This window comes from Phocoena sinus, chromosome X (assembly GCF_008692025.1).
Source record: "Phocoena sinus isolate mPhoSin1 chromosome X, mPhoSin1.pri, whole genome shotgun sequence".
Lineage (NCBI taxonomy): Eukaryota > Metazoa > Chordata > Mammalia > Artiodactyla > Phocoenidae > Phocoena > Phocoena sinus.
Genome location: NC_045784.1, coordinates 87,791,435 through 87,816,719, shown reverse-complemented (window position 1 = coordinate 87,816,719; position 25,285 = coordinate 87,791,435). Strand labels below are relative to the sequence as shown.

At 40.2% G+C, this 25,285-nt stretch overlaps 1 protein-coding gene across 1 annotated transcript; it reads right to left on the bottom strand.

The window, feature by feature from the left end:
• Positions 1 to 17,569: 17,569 nt before the first annotated feature.
• LOC116748120 (transcription elongation factor A protein-like 3) lies at positions 17,570 to 18,580 on the bottom strand. Its single transcript, XM_032620984.1, has one exon. It carries the CDS (start codon positions 18,578 to 18,580, stop codon positions 17,966 to 17,968), a length of 615 nt encoding a protein of 204 aa, XP_032476875.1. The 3' UTR covers positions 17,570 to 17,965.
• Between the last annotated feature and the right edge of the window lie 6,705 nt (positions 18,581 to 25,285).

Below are 25,285 nucleotides of genomic sequence, written 5' to 3'. Positions count from 1 at the left end.
TCATCAATGAGCTCGAGTCTTCGGTTACCCCTCCCATTTAACACTGCAGCCCGCCCCCTGCGTTCCCTCCACTTGATACTGTCAATCTTTTTTCGTATTGGCCAATCAGAGACAACAAAACTGGTATCTTCTCCCAGCAGTTTCTACTCGTTTTTCTCGGGTTACCAGGGGGAATCAGCCGCTCGGGGTGAATCGACCATTTCTCGTTCTTCTTTGGGGAATCATCTCTCTCTCCTGCTTCCAATTTCACCTCCACGCCTCCCCCAAGGTCCTCCAGTCCACCATTTCCCTTGGAGTCCTGTCTAGCATTAAAATGGGGGAAGGTGGTAGATGGGGGCGGGAGGGCGGCTAGAAAAGAATGTGGGAGTGAGGGTGTGGGATTTTTTTTTTACTAGTTCTCTTGAATAGTTTTCTGCTTTGTGTAATGTTTTAAACAATCAGCATACTTTTTAAAAATGATTTTTAGGAAAGAGATACCACATAAGCAATATTTGGCACAATATGGAGGACAAATTAGTTACATGAATTTTTAAGACTTTGGAAAAGTTTTCTAATGGCTGCAAATGAAATGACAGTTTTCACAACATATTGATTTGTTAGAAAAGCTTTTTAAAATCTTATTAAAGCAGCGCCTTTAAAAACTGACCCCAGGGCTTCCCTGGTGGCGCAGTGGTTGAGAGTCCGCCTGCCGATGCAGGGGACACGGGTTCGTGCCCCCGTCCGTTAGATCCCACATGCCGCGGAGCGGCTGGGCCCGTGAGCCATGGCCGCTGAGCCTGCGTGTCCGGAGCCTGTGCTCCGCAACGGGAGAGGCCACAACAGTGAGAGGCCCGCGTACCACACACACACACAAAAAACCTGATCCCAAATTAATCTGTGGGAAGAGGCCCAGTTTTCTCTTGCGTAGCAATTTTATGTAAGTAATCCACTACTTTTTCTCTTTCTGGCTGAACTCAAGTTATCAAGTATTAGATGTCTGACCTTTTCATGAGGACTGCTGCATGGCTTCTGCTTGAGTTTTAAGTGGAGGCTTTAGGCACACTGCCTCTTCTCATGTCCTCTGTAGGATCCAGTGCCTTGCTAATCAGATGAGTCTATAAAGGAGTCAACTTTACTTTGGAACTCAAAAAAATGTGTTGGAAAATAACTCTCATACATCCTTGAAACACTCAGAAAGGAGAGAGTTCCCTCTATCTCACCATTTGGTGTGAGGCTTTTTAACAGGTGGAATTTTTGTTCATGCATGCCACTCTTGAGATATTCTGATATCATTCACTTTGATACATTAGAAAAGAGAACTATCAACATGCATAATTGTTATGATCAGAAAGCAGAGAGGACATCATTGCAGTAAAAATATTAGTTAAAAGAGGAAATTGATATCCCTGCAACCCAGAATCCACTGGTACTTGGAGGTATGTTGGTGCTGGGAATGGCAATCTGGCCAGTGGAGCCAGCTGGAGAGTCAGGGGAAGGAGGCAGAGAGGGATCTCTTATCTAGGATGGTCACAGTGGGATGCGGTAGCCAAAAACAGAGCGCACCACAGAGAAAGCAGGGTTGGAAAAAGTATTTTTGTTGTCTTAATGTTTTATCATTTATATTTAAGCATGAAGAATTTATTCCACAGTTGATGGATATATTTCCTATTATTCGAGGGAGAGTTTTTAATATAAATATAGCTACTGAATTATAAAGATGTAACCATTAAGTACCACAAAATATTTCCATCCTTTCAGATGTTATATTTAACAGGGGATAACTGGTATTTTTTAAACATTATTACCATATAGAGAAATGGACTCTTTTTTGGGTGTACAGTTCTATGAAGTTTAAGAAATGTATAGATTTGTGGAACTACCACCACAATACAGGATACAGTTCAATCACCCCAAAAAAAACTTCCTCATGCCACCACTTTGCAGTCATACCTTACCCCCCTTTCCTGAACTCTTGGCAACCTCTGATCTATTCCCAACTCCTATCTTTTGTCTTTTTCAGGATGTTACATAAATGAAATCTACAACATGTCACATTTAGAGACAGGCTTCCTTCACTCTGCATAATGCCCTGGAGATTCATCATTTAAGCTGTTTCATGCATTAATAGCTCATTCTTTTCTTTTTACTCAGTAGTATTCTGTTATATGGATGTTCCAGTTTATTTGTCCATGTACCCTCAGTAGGACATTTGTGTTGTTCTCAGTTTTGAGTAATAATGAAAAGAGTTGCTATAAACATTGCTTCAAACTGGACTACTAGGGTAACCTTTTCTCCGACCTATCTACCTTCAGGCCTCCCTCTCTGTCTTCAATTTACTTTGCACATTACCATCAAATTAAACTTCACTCTTTCTTATTTTCAACTTGTCATTCTCCTGTTCAAAGGCCCTGGCTGGCAACCCCACCATCTGTGAATTAAATCCTACTTTCCTCATCCTGACATTCAGTGTTTATCAGAATTGAGCCACACTTGTCATCTACTACTCTGCCCCATCCAAAAGGAACTCTCATACACTATGCCCAAGTATGCCTTCTTCTCTCTGTCTTTGCATGATATGTTCTTCCACCTGATTGCATTCCTCTTCCTCCTAGATCCTGGTCCTGCTCATTCTTAGGGACCTAACCTTCATCACCCAGCCTCTAAAGCCACTTCAGCTGGAAGTGATCTCTACCCTGCCCTGCCCCATCAATGCTGCAGGTAGGGTCTGCACCCCTCATATTGCTCTTAGCAAATGTTGCCTTTTACCTTTCCCCTTTCCTGTGTGTGTTTGTGTTGGGTGGGGGTTATCTAACCAGGCAGATGTTCAAATGTGGGTTGATGGAGAGTGGGGGTCAGGCTCCAGCTCTCATGCTGCTTGAGTGGCTCTTGTGATTTTAAACAGTGCATCTCCCAGAAATCTCAGAGATTCAGAAGGAGCTGTATGCCAATTGGCTCACAGACGATCCTTCTTTCTGCTTGCACAAAAATTGGAGCAGAAGTTTCATTGTCCCCTTCCTCTGCTTATTCTACTTACAGATAGTCAGAACAACCCTAATACCATTTTTATGGAGCTACTGACAGAGGATATTGTCCTGTTTTCCTAAATAGTCATAAGAGAGAGATCAGTCAGCTCACTGGTGCACACCTTACCAAGAGCTAGATGGTACAGGCCTTTACCTTCATCCTCGTCCCTGAGCAATTTCAGTGCATCAATATAGCATTCAGCTGCCTTTGAAATCAAGTTAATCACAGTAGCTTTTTAAATGTAAGATTTTTGGAGACAAGAGCATTCTTGTCAATTAAAAACTATTTTTAAAAAGGAATGAAAAGGGGGCACAAATTGATTTAAACAATGAAGACATGAATTCTGGAGAGTAGACACCATGTACCTCTGACCCAATCAATATTCTGTTTTTATACACCAAGAGGGCACTGGGGATAGCTCCAAAGTCTAAAGCCTTTCAAGTGGTGTGAGGGGAGGAGAAAGGAGCTCTTATACAAGAATATGATATCCAGTATATTGTTTTCTATGTTCTCTTTCGAAGTAATTTCCTGAGGCTCTGTATTCAGCAACTCCTGCATATTTCTTATTGCTCTTTCAAAGCTCATCCCATAGAATAGCTTGAGAGGGCTATTTCTCTCCCTCGCTTCTCTAGCACGCTATCTATGGCTTGAAAACAACCCTCCCAGTATGGCAAAATCTGCTCCAGATCCAAAGGTTTGGCTGCCGTGCATGGACTCAAAGCAGTTGTCTTCTGAGATGATTTGCCCCTTTGGAGTGCAACGAGACCCAACGCATTTCGTCACTTTGCTCAACTGCGGGTGGTCCACTCATGTTCTGATGTAAATGGTACACATAGAGCCCAGGCTGATTTCCACTTAGATTGTAAGTCTCTGCTTCAGAAAGTAAACTCTTCTACCACCCCTCCTGTCACTATGTTCCCTGACATTTGGAAATTTGGCATGCGTAAGTTTCAGAAGTTCCACAAACTCTTCAGAATAGCCACTGGCCACATCCAAGCAAATGAACTTAACTTGAAGCACAACTTTTCATCTCTTCCAGATAATTCTGCCCACTTCCTGAACTCACAGCTAAATGCTGCACACATTGTGGATTATTGTAGCCAAGAGTTTCTAGTTATCCAGAGCATAGTGCTTATGAATTGCTGTGAACCTGAAATGCTGTGTCACAACCACTGCCATTTCATACGTCCCTATGGTGTCTGTGTTGACCACAGTAATAGGAATCCTTGAGTTGGTCTGCTTAGACTTTCTTACTATGTGACAGAATGCTTAAGATCCACCTCAGCTAGATTCTTGAGATTGCTTTGCTTAAGCCTTGAGGTTCATATCTATGTAGAGCATATTGCTAGGTTGCGGAGAGGCACACTTCAGCTGTACTACAGCTTGGACCAGGCAACTTTCTCCTGTGGCAAAAGCAGAGTTGTTGAGGAGAGAGTGCTGTTGTTGCTGGCTAGGTGCTTTAAAATATTAAGTTTATAATGGAAAGAAAATCTTTGCTGACCTGTTGATTCTGACTTAGTTGCCTGCACTCTATTTACCCATCCTAACTCTTTCATCCTGTTTTGTTGACTTTCTGCTTTGTATCCCTTACTTATCTGTAAGTGCCATAGGACAAAAACCTTATCTGGTTCAACTTTGTAACCACTCCAATGTTGAAAGTTCAAGTTGGTGGAAACGATTTAAATTTTCACTAATATGGGAATGGTTAAATAAATTATCCACACTGTGGAAATTGTGCAGATATAAAAAGTAATGAAATAAAAATTGTGTAGTGACATCAAATTATATTGAAGTTATATTTTTGAGTGAAGAAAGTGGCGGAACAGTACTTAGAGAATACTGTCCCACGCACATACAAACAATGCATACATATATGTGCATGCAACTAGTTTATTAAGTAGTTCTAATTTTCTGGTATAAACATGGAACAATTTTATTTTTTCCAGTAATTGCTGTCAACTATGGTCTGTCACATCTTCTGTTTCTCACTGAATGATGAATTCATTTAATGACATTTTAGTTTGTTTCCTCAACTATTTAATCACTTTCATTCATTAAGAGAGTTTTGTTTTGGGTTTTTGAAACTCAGTCTGGTTTATTTTTTAAACTTTTTGTTTTGAAATAATTTTAGTTCTAAAGAAGATAGTACAAAGCTTTTCTGTAAACCCTACATCTAGCTTAGCCTAATACCTGTGGTACATTTATAAAAACAAAGAAATTAACATTTGTGCAATACTATCTCTGACAGTGAGAAACCTGGTTCTCCTTTATGCATAATTTATTTACTTATTTATTTAACTCTAGTATATAGTTAAAGTAGTTTCAGAACTTCTATCATGTACCCCTGTGAGAAACAAATTTCCCCACCAGAACATAGCATTTCTGTATAGTTCTTTTTGTCTTGACCGTTATAATATCCAGTCACTTTTTCAAAGCAGCTTAGGTCAGCTCTTTTTTTTCCCTACCCTTTTTATTGAAGTTATGGCATACATCTATAATATAGGAGATTCATTTGCAACAGTGTGCTTTCTGTCTAGGGCTCCCCTACATCTTGATTTGTATATTTTTTTAATGGACATAGAGCAAAAGTCACCCTTTGTGGTGTGCAGTTCTGTGAAATTTGAAAACATCCATATAGTCATGTATCAACCACCCCAGTACCATACTGAAGAGTTCTATCACTCTAAAATTTCCCTTGTGTGACCCCTTTGTAGTCAACTACTCCCCCCATCCTCACCCTTGAAGCCTCTTTTATATCTATATAGATTAACCTCTACATAATATCATATAAATGGAATCAGACAATACATATATTTTTGAGTCTGGCTTCTTTCACTTAGCAAAATACATTTGAAATGCATACATGTTGTGTGAATCAGAAATTTGTTCCTTTTAATTACTGTGTAGTATTCCATTGTACAGATGTATATTATTTTCAGATGTTAAAGCAACCGAACATTCCTGAGGTAAATACCACTTTGTTGTAGTGTAGGATGATTTTTATATGTTGCTGGATTCAATTTCCTATCATCTTGTTTAGTACTTTTGCATATATATTCATAACAGTTAGTGGTCTGTAGTTTTCTTGCGATGTCTTTGACCGGTTTTAGTATCGGGGTAATACAGGTCTTACGATGAGTTGGGAAGTGTTCCTTCCCCTTCTATTTATGGAAGAGTTTGCTAAGGATTTGTATTAATTCTTCTTTATATGCTTGGTAGAATTAATCAGCACAGTCATCTAGGCCTGGGCTTTTGGGGGGCAAATAATTATTTTTTATTATTATTTCAATTTCTTAACTTATTATTATATTGGTTTATTCAGATTATCGTTTTCTTTTTGAGTCAATTTTGATAGGAATTTGTCCATGTCATCTAAGTTATCTAATTCATTGACATACAGTTGTTCATAGTACTCCTTTTAATCATTTTTTTTCCTGAGAGGTCAATAGTAATGCCCCTCTTTCATTTCTTTCTTTAAATTTTATTCATTGTTTTTGGCTGCGTTGGGTCTTCGTTGCTGCACGCGGGCTTTCTCTAGTTGCAGCGAGCGGGGGCTACTATTCGTTGCAGTGCGCGGGCTTCTCATTGCAGTGGCTTCTCTTTTTGCGGAGCACAGGCTCTAGGCTCACGGGCTTCAGTAGTTGTACCATGCAGGCTCAGTAGTTGTGGCTTGCAGGCTCTAGAGCGCAGGCTCAATAGTTGTGGCACACAGGCTTAGTTGCTCCACGGCATGTGGGATCTTTGCAGACCAGGGCTCGAACCTGTGTCCCCTGCATTGGCAGGTGGATTCTTAACCACTGTGCCACCAGGGAAGCCCACACTCTTTCATTTCTGGTTTAAGTAATTTGAGTCTTCTCTTTGTTTTTCTTAGTTAATCTAGCTAACGGTTTGTCAATTTTTTCGATGTTTTCCAAGAATAAACTTTGGGTTTAACTGATTTTTTCTCTTCTGCATTTCATTAATTTCAAATCTAATCTTTTCTGTTTCCTTATTTATGTTCACTTTATGTTTAGTTTGTTTTTCTTTTTCCAGTGTCTTAAGGTAGAAGTTTAAGTTATATATTTGGGATCTTCTTTTTTAATATAAATATTTACAGCTATATATTTCCTTTTAAGCACTGTTTTACCTGCATCCTATAAGTCTTGGATGTCATATCTTCATTTTCATTCACCTCATTGTGTTTTCTAATTTCCTTTTTAATTCCTTCTTTGACCCAGTGATTATTGAGGAAAGCATTTTAAAATTTCTATATATCTGTGTATATCCCAAATTTCTTTTTGATGTTGATTTCTCATTTTATTCTACTGTGGTCAGAGCATATACTTTTTATTATTTCTTTTTTTTTACATTTATTGAGATTTTTATGGCCTATCCTATATGGACTATCCTGAGGAAGTTTCACTGTGCATTTGAGGAGAATGTATATTCTGCTGTTGCTGGGTGGAATGGTCTGTAGATGTCTGTTAGGTCTAATTGGTTTATAGCATTTTTCAAGTCTTTGAATTTTCTTGTTGATCTTCTGCTTTGTTGTTCTATGCATTATTGAAAGTGGAATATTGAACTCTTTAACTATTATAGTTGAATTGTCTATTTTTCCCATCAGTTTTCATAGTTTTTGCTTCATGTACTTTTAGTCCTATTGTTAGTTCCATATATTCGTAATATTGTTTTATCTTCCTGATGGATTGACCATTTTATCATTATAAAATGTCACTCTTTACCTCTAGTAACCTGTTTTATTTTTAATTCTATTTTGTCTGATAATAGTATTGTTACTCCAGCTTTCTTATGGTTGCTGTTTTCATGATATACATATTTTTATCATTTTCCTTTCAATCTTTATATGTTTAAACCTAAAGTATGCTTCTTGTAAACACCATACAGTTGGATCTTTTAAAAATCTAATCTGACAATCCCTGCCTTTTGTTTGAATTGTTTAATCCATTCATATTTAATGTTATTATTGATATGATTGAATTTATTTCTGCCAACTTTTTCTAAAAAAAATATTTATTTATTTATTTATTTATTTGGCTGCATCGGATCTTAGTTGCAGCACACGGGATCCTTAGTTGTGGCATGTGGAATCTTTAGTTGTGGCATGCGAACTTTTAGTTGCAGCATGTGGGATCTAGTTCCCTGACCAGGGATGGTACCCGGGTCCCCTGCATTGGGAGTGCGGAGTCTTAGCCACTGGACCACCAGGGAAGTCCCTCTGTCACCTTACTTTTTGTCTGTCATATATCTCATGTGTTTTTTGTTCCTCTCTTCTTTTCCTGCATTTTTCTTACATTAATTAAATATATTCTAATGAAGGATTTTAATTTATTTAATGACTTTTCCATTATATCTTTTAGAGTTATTTCCTTTGTGGTTACCCTAGGACTTGACATATACATCTTAGTTTATTGGGTTCTATTTCAGATTTATACTAACTTAATTCCAGTGAGATATAGAAACATCACTCCTATATATTTCTATTCCCTTTATCCACTTATTGTGGTATTGTTATACATGTTACAACAAAAATGTTATAAAACCCATCCACTGTTACCATTATTACTTTACATAACTTTACGTCTCTTATGGAAAATGAAAGAAGGATAGCAAGTATATATTTATAGAATTTATTATGTTAACCTTTTCATTTATCACTTCTGGTTTTCTTCCAGGGGATTTTAGTTACCCTCTGGATTTGTTTCCTTAGCCTATTGCAGCTTTGCTCCCACCCATCTCCTTTGTGTTTTTATTGGCAAATATATTTCTTTTCTCTGTTATAAGGCCAATAGTACATTATATATATACTGTTTTAACCAGTTGAGAGAAGGAAGGGGAAATAAATATACATTTGAACTGTGTTTTATAATTACATAATTAACTTTATATGTGCTTTTTTTCCCCAGTGGATTCAAATTACTGTCTGGGGTCATTTGCTTTCAGAAGTAGAGAACTTCCTTTAGTATATCTTGTAAGGTGGGTCTGCTAGTGAAAGGTTCTCTCATTTTTTTGTTTTTCTGGGAATGTCTCTATTTTGCATTCACTTTTGAAAGATAGCTTTGGTGAATACAGGATTCTTGGTTGACTGTATCTTTGAACAGTTTGAATATGCTATCCTACTTCCTTCTGGCCTCTATTGTTTTGGTGATAAATTAGCTGTTGATCTTATTGGAGTTCTCTTATAAGTCAGGAGTCATTTTTTTTCTTGCTGCTTTCAACATTTTCTCCTTGTCTTTGACTTTCAGCATAGTAAGAATGGCTTTCAGCATTCTTACCATGTTGTGTCTGTTTGTCAGTCTCTTGCGTTTATCCTATTTGAAATCACTGAACTTCCTGGATATGTAGATGAATGTTTTTCATCAAATTTGGGAAGTTTTCGGGCATCATTTCTTTGTATTTTTTTCCTGCTCCTTTCACTCTCTTTTCTCTCCTTTTGGTATTCTCATTATGTGTATGTTGGTGCAATTAATGGTGTCCCATATATCTTTGAGACTCTGTTCATTTTTCATGATTTTTTCTTTTTTTTAATTTTTATTGAATTATAGTTGCTTTACAATGTTGTTTTAGTTTCTACTGTACAGCCAAGTGAATCAGCTATACGTATACATATATCCCCTCTTTTTTGGATTTCCTTCCCATTTAGGTCACCACAGTCATTACTTTTTTCTCTTTCTTATTCAGATTACATAAAATCTATGAATCTTAGAGTTCACTAATTCTCAAATCTACTGTTGAGCTCCTCTAGTGAATTTTTCATTTCAATCTTTCTATTTTTCAGAATTTCCACTTGTTTCTTTTTATAATATCTATCTATTGATTGATTGTTTTTCTATTTGATATAATAGTGTCATCATACCTGCCTTTATTTCTTTAATCATAGGGTTATTTTCATTCTTTGAACATATTGGCCATGTTGAAGTATTTGTTAAATTCTACATCTGGTTACTCTCACAAGCAGTTTCTGTTGCCTGCTTTGCTCCCCACATGTGGGTCATATTTTTCTGTTTCTCTACATGTCTTGCAATTTTTTCAGATAATATATTTTAGCAACTCTGAGTACTGATCCTCTCTCTCTGGGACTTATTTTTGTTGTTATTTGCTTGTTTTTATAGTGACTGGCTGAATTATTTCAATCATGTCCATTTCCTCCCTGCTATATGATGCCTCTATGTTGATCCTCAGAGCATACAGTATTGGTATGCCCATAGTCACTCTGGGATGACAGTGGTTTTGGCAGTCCTCTCTTTACTGACTCCTTACCTGAACATACTTGAATGGTTGATTGCTTTATTGTTTTTGACAATACACTGGGGCATGAGTTGCTCCACAGCTTCATGGGATTAAATTTGGGCTCCTTTTCAGATATAGTTTTTGAGGTCATTGTTTGACATTTGTTTGGACTCCAAGAAGACTCTACTTAGCTGTCTATTTTCCTAATTCTCTAGTAGACTAGCTGGCCTAGCATTTAGCTTATATCTCTAATGAATCTACTGACCTCCTCTTAATTGCTATTCACTACAACCTCCATTTTTTATAGCACCTGTAGCCTTCAAGTTCACACTGTGTGACAAATGAAGTCAGTTCCTTTGGAAAGAGTTTTGGAGCTCTCTGTTTTAAGGCCTGCCTCTCCCCCTGGGAAAATCTCTGATACAAGGCTCTGGAGCTAAGGATGGTGGCAGTAGCACAATTCTCTCTGAGTGACACTGCTACTTTAGGAGCTGTACACTTGACTCAGGATGGGCAGTTCCTTCAGGTCTTCCTGGCTTGCCTCTCCCAGGAAATTGAGTCCCCAGTATTCATAGCACATTATGCTGGAAGTAGAGCCTCCTTATGATGAATGGGGGAGGAGCAGAAGGAGCCCCAACCTTTCAGCTGCACTCACTTGGAACTTAGCCTGAGCAACAGTCAACTCAAGGCAGGATGAGAAGTTTTGTCTCTCCTGGGAAGATACTGTGACCCTTCAGATGTGAGCTGGGGGAGAAGGAGACCTGTGTTTTTGACTTCACCCTTCTGGAGTGAAGTTTCCATCATGCTAAGCTGGAAGTGGGAAGGCAAGAAAAGAATCTTGGTTCAAATGCCACAGATTATCATGGTTCTTATTGTTATAGTAGATTGTCTTTTAAAAACGTTTCTTCATTTGCTGTATGCCCTTAGGACCATTTCCAAAGAATTTAAATGATTGTATTTTAGGAGAATAACTTTTAACAATTTCACTGGGAAATGGATCCTCAGAGCTCCTCATATTGCCTTGCCAGAAGTGGAACACCGACCATAGTTATTTTTAATTTCCTGTCTGATGATGTCAAGATCTGTGTCATTTCTGATTATTGCTTTGCCTCTTCAGAATGTTTTCTTTACTTTTCTTTTTGTATTTCTCATAATTTTTACTTGAAAACTGGATTTGTATAAGACAGTAATTACTGAGGTAAATGGAGTTTATTATTGGAGATGAGCCTGTCATTCCTACAAAGCTTTTAGTGTGAAGTTTGCATTAATCTAGTTAGAAGTTGGGCTGAGTTTGATGTTTTCTTCCTATTTGGCTTTGAGTCTTTCCACCTGGTTTTGCAGTTTCCCTTTGTATTTCTCCCCAAAAGGAACCTGTTTCTTGCTGTCCTCCACTGTTATTTTTACTCAGTGTTTGTTAGTGTGGTGTTGAGGGGAGGGACGAGCATTCTCTGGTGTTCTGATTGTGTCTTCATCTTAGGCAACCACTGTGAACCGGAGTTTTGGTGGTGTAATCTTCACATGTGGTTCATGCCTCTCCTCCAGGTATAATGCTAAGCCTCCCCTCATAGGTTTTTTTGTTTTTCTGTTTCCCTTTCCTAGCTGCAGTGGGTTTCTACTTTAGACTTTAGGATATGGGTTTTGTTGTCCGTTTCCCTGCAGATTAGTCTTTTGTTTACTAGGAGAGATAGGTCTGGTTGGAATTTCAGCAGTGACTGCTATCTCCCTCTCTTAGCTGGCAATATGGGGAAAGCTCTCTCAAATTCTCCCTGATCTTCCCTGATAACACCTAGTGGGGTTTCTGGATTAAAGCTTGAAAGAGAGTGCAAGCTCTTTATGTCTGTGGACTTCAGGGACTGAACACTCTCATGCTAGCCTTAAGTCTTTAGAAATTCATTAGAAATTTCAAGCTGAATTTTCCTACTGGTCTACATGGTGTTTGGTGGTGTCTATTCCAGATAAGCAAATGCTTGGGTCCTATTTCTCCATACATGAGTCTCTCTCTAGATTTTGGGATAATCATTTGCCCTGTGACCTCAGTTCTCTAAAGGTTTTAAGAAGATTTGTTATTTTGGGGACTTCCCTGGTGATCCAGTGGTTAAGACTCCATGCTCCCAGTGCAGGGGGCCCAGGTTCGATCCTTGGTCAGGGAACTAGGTACTGCATGCTGAACTAAGACCCAGCACAGCCAAATAAATAAATACTTTAAAATGCAAAATGTTATTTTGCATTTGTCCAACTTTTTTTCCTGTTGTAAGTGTGAGTGTCATTCTTTTCAGCTCTCCATTTGGAGCTGAAACTAAAATTTGCCTTGTTCATTTTACAACTTAAATATAGCATTTGATTTAAAGTTCCTTTTGGTTCCCATAAGCAGTACAGTCTCTTTTGCTCTTGTGCCTTGCACTGGACAGGGAGTTGGGGCCTATTTCAGAAACATTTCTCTCATTATCCCAAAAATATTCTTGTGTCTGGGAGGATAGTGAGGGAGAAGCAAGGTAGATATTCCTTATTATATGGCTGTCTTTAGCAACATTGGCCATTGTCTGTTGGCTCAAGGTGAACAGGTGAAAAGTTAAATAGTCTGGAGACTATTCCTATCATTGGAATGATGGGAACTCATAAATTGTCAGTCATAAAGCTTTGCATTTTTTCCCTGTCCTCTTTCCCTTTGAGGTATGAAGGAGACTTTTGTAGAGATGGAAATAAAACTCCATAGCCTAAAAATGTAAAGAATTTCTCCTTTTCAGCTACAAACTAAGACTGACCAGATAATTTTGAGTTTAAAGTAGAAGGGTTGAACCCTTCTCTCAGAGTTCAGTGAAGTAGCACCCAGAGCAATAGTGATGGGGATGCAGTTGGACAATAACCCCAAACAACCTTGCTCAGACTCCCAGAAGGGCCTTGGTTGTGCCTGGGCCTGTTTTAGTGGTTTTGTGGTGAATTCAGTTCTGTATCTGCCTGATGCCTTGCTTCTGATGTTTGATCAGCCCAGTCCCAGAAGTACAGGAGACAGCAGGCAAAGGGAGCTTACAAAGCATGTGGTCCTCCAACTCAGGAGAAAACAGGTGTTACCACCTGTTTGAATACCCTCATGTGTTGTAGGCACAGCATCTGATTTGGGTACTAAGGCAGTCAAGCTGTGAACTGGCATTAAATGCCTTTTTAAGGCATTAATGGTGGAGGAAGCAATGCCACTGTGAGCCTTGCTTTTTAGGTCTGTCATCTGAAGAACCATCACCACTATTCGGACATCCTAAAGGATTGGCTGGGCAATAAGGTGAAGATAAAATTCAAATCCTTAGGTTCCAATCTAGGCTCTTCCCCTTACAGGTATGTAACCTTGTATAAATCACATACACTCTTTGAGCCTCAGTTTAGTCACCTATATTGAAGGCACAATAACACCTCTCTCAAAATTGCCTGTCAGAATTAAAAGAGCTAGAAATATGAAAAAATGGACTGTGAACAGTGATGATTTACATCACTTCTAGGCCACAGTGTAGAAAAAGGTGTGTGAGATCTCCATGTATTCTTTTCCTCTGCTGCAGTGGTATCATGATTAGTTTGGATCTCTGGGAAACTAGGGGGAGCAGAACCTCTCCATCCCCAATTCTCATGAAGTGTGAGAAATAAACTTTTGTTGTGTTAAGCCACTGATGTTTTGGGGTTGGTAGCTATCCTATCATAAGCTTAGCCTAACCTGACAAACACACAAATGGTCCTCAGAGTTAAGCAACAGAATCACTGGAATTCTTGTTAAAATACACTTTATATGTGGGAAAACTATATTGAGAGGCAGGTGATTATGATAGTGGTGATTATGATGGTAAGAGAGTACTACTCAAGTGTCATATCAGAAAGTCAATAGGTAATAACTAAACAAGTCAAGGAATAGCAGTTGTTAAGTCATATGTCTGATAAGGAACTTGCATCCAGAATAAACAAAGAACTGTTACAGCTCAACAATAAAAAGACAATCAACCTAATTTAAAAATGGGTAAAGGACTTGAATACACATTTCCCCAAAGAAGATATACAAATGGCCAATAAGCACATGAAAAGATGCTCAGCATCATTAGCCATCAAGCAAATGCAAATCAAGGCCACAATGGGATTCCACTTCATACCCACTGGGATGGCTATAAGAAAAGATACAGACAATGACAAGCGTTGGTGAGAATGTGGAGAAATCGGAGCCCTCGTACACTGCTGATAGGATTGTCATATGGCACAGTTGCTTTGGAAACAGTTTGGCAGGTCCTCAAAAAGTTAGAGTTACCACATGAACCAGCAATTCCACTCCTAGGTATATACTCAAGAAAATTGAAAACATATTTACATGCAAGAAGTTAACACTGCTGTATGATATATATGAAATTTGTTGAGAGTAAATCTTGAGTTCTCATCACAAGGAGAAAAATGTTTTTCTTTTCTTTTTATTGTACTTATATGAGATAATGGGTGTTAACTAAAATTATTGTAGTAATCACTTCACAATATATGTAACTCAAGCCATTATGCTGTATACCTTAAATGTATACAGTGATGTATGTCAATTATGTCTCAACAAAACTGGTAAAAATTTTAATTAAAAAAAAAAATGGAAAAAAAATTACCTTTGCTTCTTCCAGCAGAAATGATTAACTAGTGTATCAAATACTACATACCTGTGTTTTTTATAAATCAGAAACAAAACAAATATATTACAGTACCTCTTCATAAAATGAATCAAAGCATTCAAATGAAGTTAAAAGCAACTTTGAACATAATAATCAGCATGCTCTGAGGTTATCTACATAATAAACTAAGGCAGAACCATCATTTCTGTACTTGAAAATTTTATATTTTGAATTTTCAATAGTTTATTTTAAAAGACAAAAGAAAATGTACATGAATGTTCAGTACTGATATGGATGTGGATGGACCTTGAAAACATTATGCTACATGAAAGAAACTAGACAACAGAGGCCATGTACTGTATGATTCCATTTCTATGAAATGTCTAGAATAAGCAAATCCATAGAGACAGAAAGCAGATCAGTGTTTGCCAGTTGCCAGGGAGAGGAGGGAATGGGAGCACCATTATGTGCTAACGGGTATGAGGTTTCTTTTTAGGGCAATAAAAATGTCCTGTAACTGAATAATGGCGATGGTTTCAGAACTCTGTTAATATACTGAAAACCACTGAATTGTGCACTTTAAGAGGGTGAATTTATATGAAGAAAAGAGTGAATATTGTGATATGTGAATTATATTTCAATAAAGGCGTTAAAAAAAGAAATATCAGGACTTCCCTGGTGGCGCAGTGGTTAAGAATCCGCCTGCCAATGCAGGGGAAACGGGTTTGAGCCCTGGACTGGGAAGATCCCACATACCGCGGAGCAACTAAGCCCACAAGCCACAACTACTGAGCCTGCACCCCACAACGACTGAAGCCCACATGTCTGGAGCCCGTGCTCCACAACAAGAGAAGCCACCACAATGAGAAGCCCACACGCCACAACTAGAGAAAGCCCACGCGCAGCAACAAAGACCCAACGCAGCCATAAATAAGTTAATTAATTTTTTAAAAGAGAAAGAAATAGCAGCATAAGCATATTCTTCTGAAATATGGAGGTAAATACCAGAAGAAACCAAAAACATTTATGGTAGTTGCTTCTGGACAGTGAGAATGTGGAATGATGAGGCAGACTGCAGTTTTTAATAATATATTCTCTTACACTATTGGTTTTTTAAATTTTATACATATATCCATAAAAATAAAAATGAGCTAAAAACAAAGGACACCTACACAGAGACATTTTTTAAACATCTTTATTAGAGTATAATTGCTTTACAATGGTGTGTTAGTTTCTGCTGTATAACAAAGTGAATCAGCTATACCTATACATATATCCCCATATCTCCTCCCTCTTGTGTCTCCCTCCCACCCTCCCTATCCCACCCTTCTAGGTGGTCACAAAACACCAAGCTGATCTCCCTGTGCTATGCGGCTGCTTCCCACTAGCTATCTAAAATACCGTATGCTAACACATATATATGGAATCTTAGAAAAATAAAAAAGGTTCTGAAGAACCTAGGGGCAGGACAGGAATAAAGACACAGACGAAGAGAATGGACTTCAGGACACAGGGAGGGGGAAGGGTAAGCTGGGACGAAGTGAGGGATTGGCATGGACTTATATACACCGAGACATTTTGAGGAAAAGTCAAAAGAGATTCTGATACATTGGATCTGAGGTGGGAGCCAGGATTCTGCATTTTCAACAAGGTAGGTGTTTTCGATGCAGATGGTCTGCTAGTAGCTAGCAAACTTTGAGAAACACTACTATATCCAATGTTAAAATTATTTAACAATGGATTGTGGTATAATCCCTCTCTTGCTGTGTTCCTTTTGGAGTGGCAAGTTTCAATTGCTAAAGAATGAAATTATGTGCTCAAGATTATGTATTCAATCAGGGACAGAACTGGGCCAAGAATTGAGGCCTTCTGACTCAATAATTAATGTATTGATTTTTAAGCTTCTGTCATGTGTTGTAGGTACCAAAATGAATAAGATAAATCCTTTGCTTTGAATAGGGCAAGTCTAGTGGGCTAATTATAATGCCTGAAAATGCATTAATTAAGATTTTACAAAACATTTCCCACATTTCATGTCAACTATAGTTTTATAGTTAATAAAACTATAACGTGAGAAGGGGGACCTTCTCCATAGTTCAGTAGGGAACATAGTGGGGTGTAACTCACTAGAGACTCCAGGGAAATCAAAGGGGCTTTGTTACCTTGAGGACTTCAGCTCACCAGCAGCGGTGGGGCCCTAAGGAGAGTACAGGACACATGAGAAGAGGGAGAATGTCCTTCAGATACAGCATTACCTGGGGGAGAGTGACACCCACCTTTCATCTGTCTGGATTTATTTATGGACACACGTGAGAGCTCCCTCAACCCTCTCCCAAACATTTGATGGGGTTTTGGTCCTGCTAGTGCAGGGGAAAGGGTAGGAACCATCCTAACACAGTTCACACACTCAGCATCTCATCTGATCTTCTCCACAGCCCTGGAAGGCAAGCTTTATCCCCAATTCACTGATGAGAAGACTGTTCCCTATGTCAGCGGTTCTGTAATAACTGCCAGGTTGATTCCTCCAGCTGTGAGTCCCAGAGATAATGTGTTTTACGCATCATTTCACATCCTGACAACAGGAATTTTAAGTGTCTCCACTACCTTCATAAACTCACTGAGCAGTTATTTTGATTGCTTGGTATTTTCCTATGTTTCAAATATTTTATTATTTATTTTATGACAAAAGTAATCTGTGTATTTTAGGGGGAAAAGTACAGGTGAAAGGATAATCTCTACCACCAGCACCCAGAGAAAACCATTATTTTGCTTTTGGTCTACTCAGTTTCAGTTTTCCCTGTACATGGATGTATTGTATAACTTTTTTGTTTTATTTTTTCAAAAACGGGTGGATGCTGTATATGTGGTTCTGAAAACTGGTGTTTTTCTTTATTGTTATTTTACAGTGTACCATGAACATCTCCTCCATGCACGTGGGTGAAAATCCCCTACTGAAACACAGAGAGCACTGTAGTTGGATCAAAAGGCTGCTGGTAACGAGAGTGACACCTAAAGCAAAGAATCAGCTTAAGGTTAAAGCACATAGCCTGGCAAATGCCTGCCAGGGAAAGCAGGGTCAGCGATATTCTCATCAGAGGAGTCAGAATTGAAGGCCAAAGGCATTAAAGATATGGGATATCATGTAAGCGCCTCTGGCCCCTACCTCCGCCCCTCATTCCCCTGACACCCCGTTGGCCCCTTGGGGTGAATGGATCCTGTACATCTCTTTGCATCCAATGAAAGTCACCCATTTTCTGTCTTTTCCTTAGCTCTTCCTGAGCCCTTGACATATCTGCACATTCTGTCATCATCTCCTCACTGCCCAGATGCCTTTCCTGTAAGTTGTTCTGATAGTCCTTGGGGGAATCGTCCGTCCCCCTGTCCGTTTTTCTTTTTGCTTTCCGGGGCACATAGTCTTCAGCAGTGCGCTTTTCAGCAGCCCGTGGCTGACTCTCTGGCTTTGCCTGGGATTCCAGCTTGCCCTCACCGTGTGGTTTTCCCTCAGCTTCGGACTTGTCCTGCTTTTCTCTCTTCCTCTCATCTTCTGGTTGTCCCTGGTCTTCTGGCCGTCCCTCATTCTGGAGCTCTCCCTCGTGTTCTGTCTTCCCCTCCACTTCTGGCTTTTCTTCCTCATCTGACTTTCCTTCATCTTCTGTATCTACTGCATCTTTTGACTTTCCCTCATTGTCTCCTTCATTTTCTGGCTTTCCTTCATTTTCTCTGTAGACCTTCTCCATGTTGAGATTTGCCCTCCTTTGCCTGTCCTAGGAGACAAAATGGAGACAAAGGAGACTGAGGACTTAGGTGGTGAAATACAGGTTCTGATAAGTATTTGCCTCTGTGATTTAAGATCTTCATGGCCTACCCCTATGGGCGGGGTGCACTCCCGCTCATACATTTTCTCCTTTCTTTCCCAGTGTATACAAGGTTGGCACACATGCTAACATGAGCCCACCTTGCAGACACTTCCACAGGTGCTTTTCCCTACATTTAAGTGGGCTGTGCTGACAAGTGTATAAGGGCAGATTTGTCCCTAAACTTTGCTCTGGCCTTGGCTATGCAGGTAACAATTTTAACTGGGTGGTCCCAACTTAGACTGACCCGCAAGAAACCTGGCCAGTTTCTTTTTCCCCTTGTCTACAGTTGTAAGACTTGTAGGACTGCAGATACAACCAGACAATGGCCAGTTCTCAGATATTAGAGATACTCTGTTATCTTCAAGGACTTCACAGATGCCACACCTGCCAACTCTCACTTCCTTGTTCTCCCCACTGTCTTCACCAGCCATAAAGCACCAGGTTCCCTTAGGGTCCTGACAGAGGCCATGTATTCTGAGACCGGAATAGGGAGACTTGGAGGAGGGGTGGCAGGTAGTGAACTCCCCAACTACTGCTCAGGCTTTAGTCACTCCTACTCCCAGGGGTCCTGGGGCAGTTGTTGCCCTCTTCCATTGACCTGCACTGATACTGCAGGTCTTTCCTTTCCTTGTCTGGGTTGGTGCCTACAGCCACAGACCCGAAGACCTGTAGAGAGACAGGAGACAGATGGTGAAATGAGGGATTGAGAAGTGAATGAGTGGCAATGAGGACACTGATTCTTTTCCGACTCTAGCTGTCAGTACTTTCCCAGCTCCTGCCATACCCTTGCCCTTTCCCTTGCTTCTCTGATCCCCCTCTACAGCTCCTCCCTAACAGCCTCCTTTTTTTTTTAACCACTGAGAAATGTCAGAGAGAGATTATTTCCAAAGTGTTTCTATGTTTCCCAATCTTCCTTCCAAATTTCTATCTCACTTTTCCTTGTGATGTTCAGGACAGTGATGTTCAGAAGGCATATCCAGCTTTGCTCAGGTCTCTACCTTCCAAACCCTCACCCCAGAGCACCCAGATAGAACGGTAATGGTAGAGTCAGGGAGCACAGCAGAAATGTCCAGAGCATTCCTGCCACCCCTTCCCTTTCCACATACACAGAAAGACCACATTTTCCTGCAATGCAAGAGACAAATTATTTCCAAACTCATTAAAAATTTTGGTCCATGTTACCTCCTCTCAAGTCTCCCTAGTTCAGGAGTCACTCCTGCCCTATAGGGAGCTGGTCTCCAGACTGAACTTCAGTCCACCTCCTCTGTAGCATCTCTCCCACTCCCTTCCCCCTCATCCCCCTCCTCCCACATCCCCCCGCCCCTGCAAAAAGGACGAAGGTGGAGAAGAGCAGGCCTGGCCCCTTTGCAAGGGGGTCTGCCCTCCCCATCCTGGGTTCACAGGCGTTGCCCTTCTCCCTCCACCCTGGAAGGATCAGGCCATTTCCCCTCCATCCCCCTCCGCTAGCCTTTTCCCTCTGTCAGATGTCCCCTGATAACCTGCCTCCTAAGAGATCCCAACTGGTACCCATTCTTATCCTCTGGCTCCTCTCCATCTCCTCCCACCAAGCCCTCCATCTCTTGCACCAAATGGATGGGCATCAGGGAAGGGGTAGAGAGAATCTAGTCCTGGACCTGCTCTGGTCTTTGCCCTCTGCCACCCCCACCTCAGGTGTTCGCAGGAGGCAGTGAATTTGTGACCATCTCAGGGAGATGCCTCCTTCTCACATTTCTTGCTGCCATAAACCAGTACTTATCCAGGGAAATAAGAGATGGTACCCAGACCTCTCCCCCAACACTCACACAATTTTCTGCGCCAAAATAAATAAGGGTGGGAGGAGAGTGGCATCTGGAAAGCAGACCAGATCCTGTGTAGCCTCTGTCTGTTACTACCCCTACCTCAGGTGTCCCCTTCCCCACTCTGGCTAGTACCGACCTGCGACCTGGCGGGGCTATAGGGCAGTTGTCCCCTTGGTCCCTCAGTCTGAAATCTATCTTCCTCCATGGAAATAGGGAGCTGATACCTGAAAGAGAGGGACTTCTGCACGCATCGGCTCCCGATCACATGAAGGAAACATCACCAGTGGGCTCGGGTCCCTAGTTCTCCTTCCTGCAAGAAGTGCCTCAGGAGTCAGCCCCATTCTTCCCTTCACTGGCCCCCTCCCACCTCACCCTTCTTCAGTATCCTCCCCTGACCTCTTGAGGCCCTGTCACTCATTTTGGTCGTGGCTAATCCCAGAGGTCAAATGGGGCCCCTTCTTCCTGTGGTATGTATTTGTTCTTCTGTCTTATCAGGGGCTGCGTCTTCTCCCAGGGCTACTGGCCCCACTGATCCATCTCTGTGGAATTTCTTTCTTTCTCTCGTTTGATCTCAAAGCACCTACCCCCTCCATCTACTTCTCCACTCTGACACTGGTGCTCACTCCTGTCTTCCAGACCTTCACATAACAGGTACAGGGTGCATTGGTAGGTAGGGAAGCAGGTAGTTGAAATAGGGATTTTATTTTCTTCTAAATAATTTTTTTTCAGTTTTATTTAACTTATTTCCCTCACCGTGCGTTACTTTTATAAGCAAAATGTTAAATAAAGCTATTTTCATTTGGGAAAAAGAACATATTTAAGGTAGAGGAAAAACCCAACATCCCCAAATTGTGAGAGCAACTTAAGTTCCTAGTATTAATTTTTACTAGAAAATAGATTTGATTGTCTACTTACAAAAGAATTCTTTAAGTTTTCATAAATAGCTGGTTCTGTCATGTTCTACCGAAAATACGTGTATTTAATGTTCCCAAACAATAGCTGAGTGTTAAGTGCACTTGCTGGAACATGATGGCTAACACAATATCAGTCTTGAAAATTTGGCCCATGGCTATTTTCATTCAGAGGTTTAGCTGTGTGGCAAGGCAGCCGAGGATCTGAGGGGTGCCGACATGCTCTGATCTTCCCTGCCCTATCAAGAGGGGAGGAATATGCTGTCCCGACCCCTTCTCACCTTTCAGAGCCTCTCATCCTTTGCATTCAGGCACCTGACTGTTGCTTACCCAAAAATATACATGGAGAGGTGACCAAGGTGGTGACTTCAATAAATGCTTTTGGCTCCTTCCCTCCCTCCCCCAAATTCCCACAGAGATTATGCAACTCCAGCAGAGTTGGGAATGCTGTTCTGACAACTGGAAACCAAAACAGATCCCTTCTAGACCCCTGCAGCAGAGGGTTTCCATAAAGCCTGTAGAAGTGATTGCTGGGGGGAGAGCCTCCAGACCTGCTTGCTGTCTACCCTTATTCCCAGTGCCCAGGTGGAAACTTCCTTGACCCTGTCTACTGCTTACCACCTAACTAAGGAGATGCAGCCTGCTGGGTCTTTCAACTCTATTATCTTTACCTCCAGGGCACCTAGGAGGAGCCTAGCCACGCTGAAGAGTTGCTGCCTGCCAGTCCACACCCACCCTGGTGCTCTCTCAGCCAGATTTAGACCAGTGTCTAAGGAACTCTGACAGACCGACCATACTGATTGACCTAGACCAGGTGTTTTCAGCTGAGGAAGTCTGTGGACCACCTGAAATAATGTGCAAGGTAGCATGTGCTTAGAAGGTAGTAGAGTATGTAGACTTATGAAAGGAAGAGCTGTACCCTAGGAGCCTCAGAAACCCTGATACATGATCAGGTTGACATCATGAAGAAGCAGAAGCTATGAGGTAGAGAAAAGACAGAAGAAGAAGGAGCTACTTGGGAACAAGACAGGAAGGAGAAGAGACAAATAACAGCTGAGCTATGTTAGAGGGAGAGCACTTACTCCTTGGGTTCAGGCATTCTTAACTAAAGAAACCCCTGGAGTTATGTTCAAAATAATGTGCGCGTGTGTGGGGGGGTAGGGTATACACATTTTTACTGGGTGTGTACATTTGCCTAGGATAGGATCCATTAATTTCATTAGATGCTCAAAGGGGTAATATAAAAAAAAGGTAGAAGGTCAACTGGCCTAGAAAATATATTTTCATATACATCTTTTTCTCAAATAGGACTATGTCTATTTCTTAGGAGAAATTAACAGAACAATTAGCCATTTTAAAGTGTACAACTCAGTGGCATATAGTACATTCATGATGTTGTGAATCTATCACCTCTATCTAGTTCCGAAACATTTTCATCAACTCCATACCCATTAAGCAGTCACTCCCAATTCTCCTCTTCCCCTAGTACCTAGCAACAACTAATCTACCTTCTGCCTCTATGGAATTATCTACTTTGGATATTTCATATAAATGGAATCATTCAATATTTGACCATTTGTGCCTGGCTTCTTTCACTTAGCATAATGTTTTCAAGGTTCATTCACATTGTAGCATGTACAGTATTTCATTCCTTTTTATGGCTGAATAATATTTCATTGTATGTCTATATCATATTTTGTTTATCCATTCAAACATTGATGGATATCTGGGTTGTTTCCACCTTTTGGCTATTGTGAATAGTGTTGCCTTAAACATTTGTGTGTAAGTTTTTATGTGGATGTATGTTTTTATTTCTCCTGGGTATATGCCTAGGAATTGCTGGGTCATATGGTAATTCTATATCTAACTATTTGGGGAACTGCCAAACTGTTTTCCACAGTGGCTGCAACATTTTGCATTCCTACCAGCAATGTATGAGGGTTCCAATTTCTCCACATTCTCCAAAGCAATTGTTAATTTCCATTTTTAATTTTTATAATCCTAGTGGGTGAGAAGTGTCTTTGATTTTCATTTTCCTAATGACTAATGATATTGAACATCTTATCATGTGTTTATTGGATATTTATATATCTTCTTTAGAGCAATATATATTCAACTCCTTTGCCCATTTTTAATTGGGCTTTTTGTTGTTGAATTATAGGAATTCTTCATATATTCTGGATACTTATCAAATATATGATTTCCAAATATTTTCTCCCATGATGTGGATTGTCTTCACTTTCTTGATACTGTCTTGTGATTCGCAAAACTTTTAAATTTTTATGAAGTGCAATGTATCTGTTTTTCTTTTGTTGTTCATGCTTTTAATGTCATATCTAAGAATCCATTGCCAAATCCGAGGACATGAAGATTAACACTTTGTTTTCTTCTAAGAGTTTTAAAGTTTTGGCTCATATATTTAGGTCTTGGGTCCATTTTGAGTTAATTTTTTTAATATGGTGTGAGTTCATTTTTCTTTATGGCTTTATAAGATTTAAAGATTCTTTTGATGGCAGTTCACAATACACTGTCACGCAAATGAATAAAAGGCATTTTTACAAAAAATATATTACAATTTACCCCCTTGATGTCTTGACATCTGTTTTAAGTTCAATTATTTGGGATATTTGAGTGGCCCAAATAGTAGAGGATATTTACAGAGAGTAGGGAATAAGTTGCCCTAAACAGCATAGAAAACATTTTATTGTGAGAATTAAGAGAAGGAAAACAGGGGCTTCCCTGGTGGCGCAGTGGTTGGGAGTCCGCCTGCCGATGCGGGGGACATGGGATCGTGCCCCGGTCCAGGAGGATCCCACATGCCGCGGAGCGGCTGGGCCCGTGGGCCATGGCCGCTGGTCCTGCGCATCCGGAGCCTGTGCTCCGCAACGGGAGAGGCCACATCGGTGAGGGGCCCGCGTACCGCAAAAAACAAAACAAAACAAAAAAAAAAAGAGAAGGAAAACAAATAGAAGAATGAGGAGTCTTTGTAGGGCAGCCATAACCAAATTCCCTGTTTATATGGTGATAGCCAAGAAAACAGATCTGAAGTTTTCAGGGTCTCTAACAATATTTTTGGTAGACTTGAAAAGTGTTATAAATATGAATTATTTATTTTATGACAAAAAGATCTTGGTGACAAGTCCAGTAGTTATGTTGTTGGAGTGTACGAACTGATAGTTTAGTAAAACATATAGAAAAAGTTAGTGGTATTTATAGCCAAGGAGAAGGGGTAGTTGTGTTCATGGTCAGAGACGTAAGACAGGAGGTAGTGGTGGAAAGTTGGAGTGGGGGAGTAGGATTAAGTGCTAGAGAGTGGGAGGTCCTCCTCCAAGGTGGTTGAGGAGTGGTCTAGGAGGTAGTTGCCCCCTGAGGAAAGCAATAATCTCCATTAATTTTTATAATGGCATTAATAGTACTGTAGTAACCTCTATAAGATTTCCCTTTAGGCATAAGAATATAGAGGTGTACACCTTTTGGCAGAGAGTAAAACATAAACCAGGGTCATTGGCTAAGTAAATTATGAACTCAGGACATGTAATAAAATCACTAAAATCAAAGGGAGAAAAGCAAAAAATTTATTGTGTCCAATTTGTCAGTGCCTTAGGAAAGGTAGCACCTAGGCATTGCTGGGACTCTAGTCTTAGTGACTGGCGTGAAGTCTTTCCCCATTGAATGATCTTGGCATTCTTGTCAAAATTCACTTGACTTATATGTGAGAGTTATTTTGGGGCACTCTATTCTATTCCATTGGTCAATATGTGTCTTTATGCCAGAACTACCCCGTTTGATTACTGTAGCTTTATGGTAAGTTTTGTAATCAGGAAGTGTGAGTTCTCCAAATTTGTTCTTCAATTTCAAGGTTGTTTTGGCTATTT

Excerpts from the sequence above, each read along its gene's own strand:
- LOC116748120 (XM_032620984.1), bottom strand. The coding sequence starts at position 18,580 with ATGGAGAAGGTCTACAGAGAAAATGAAGGAAAGCCAGAAAATGAAGGA.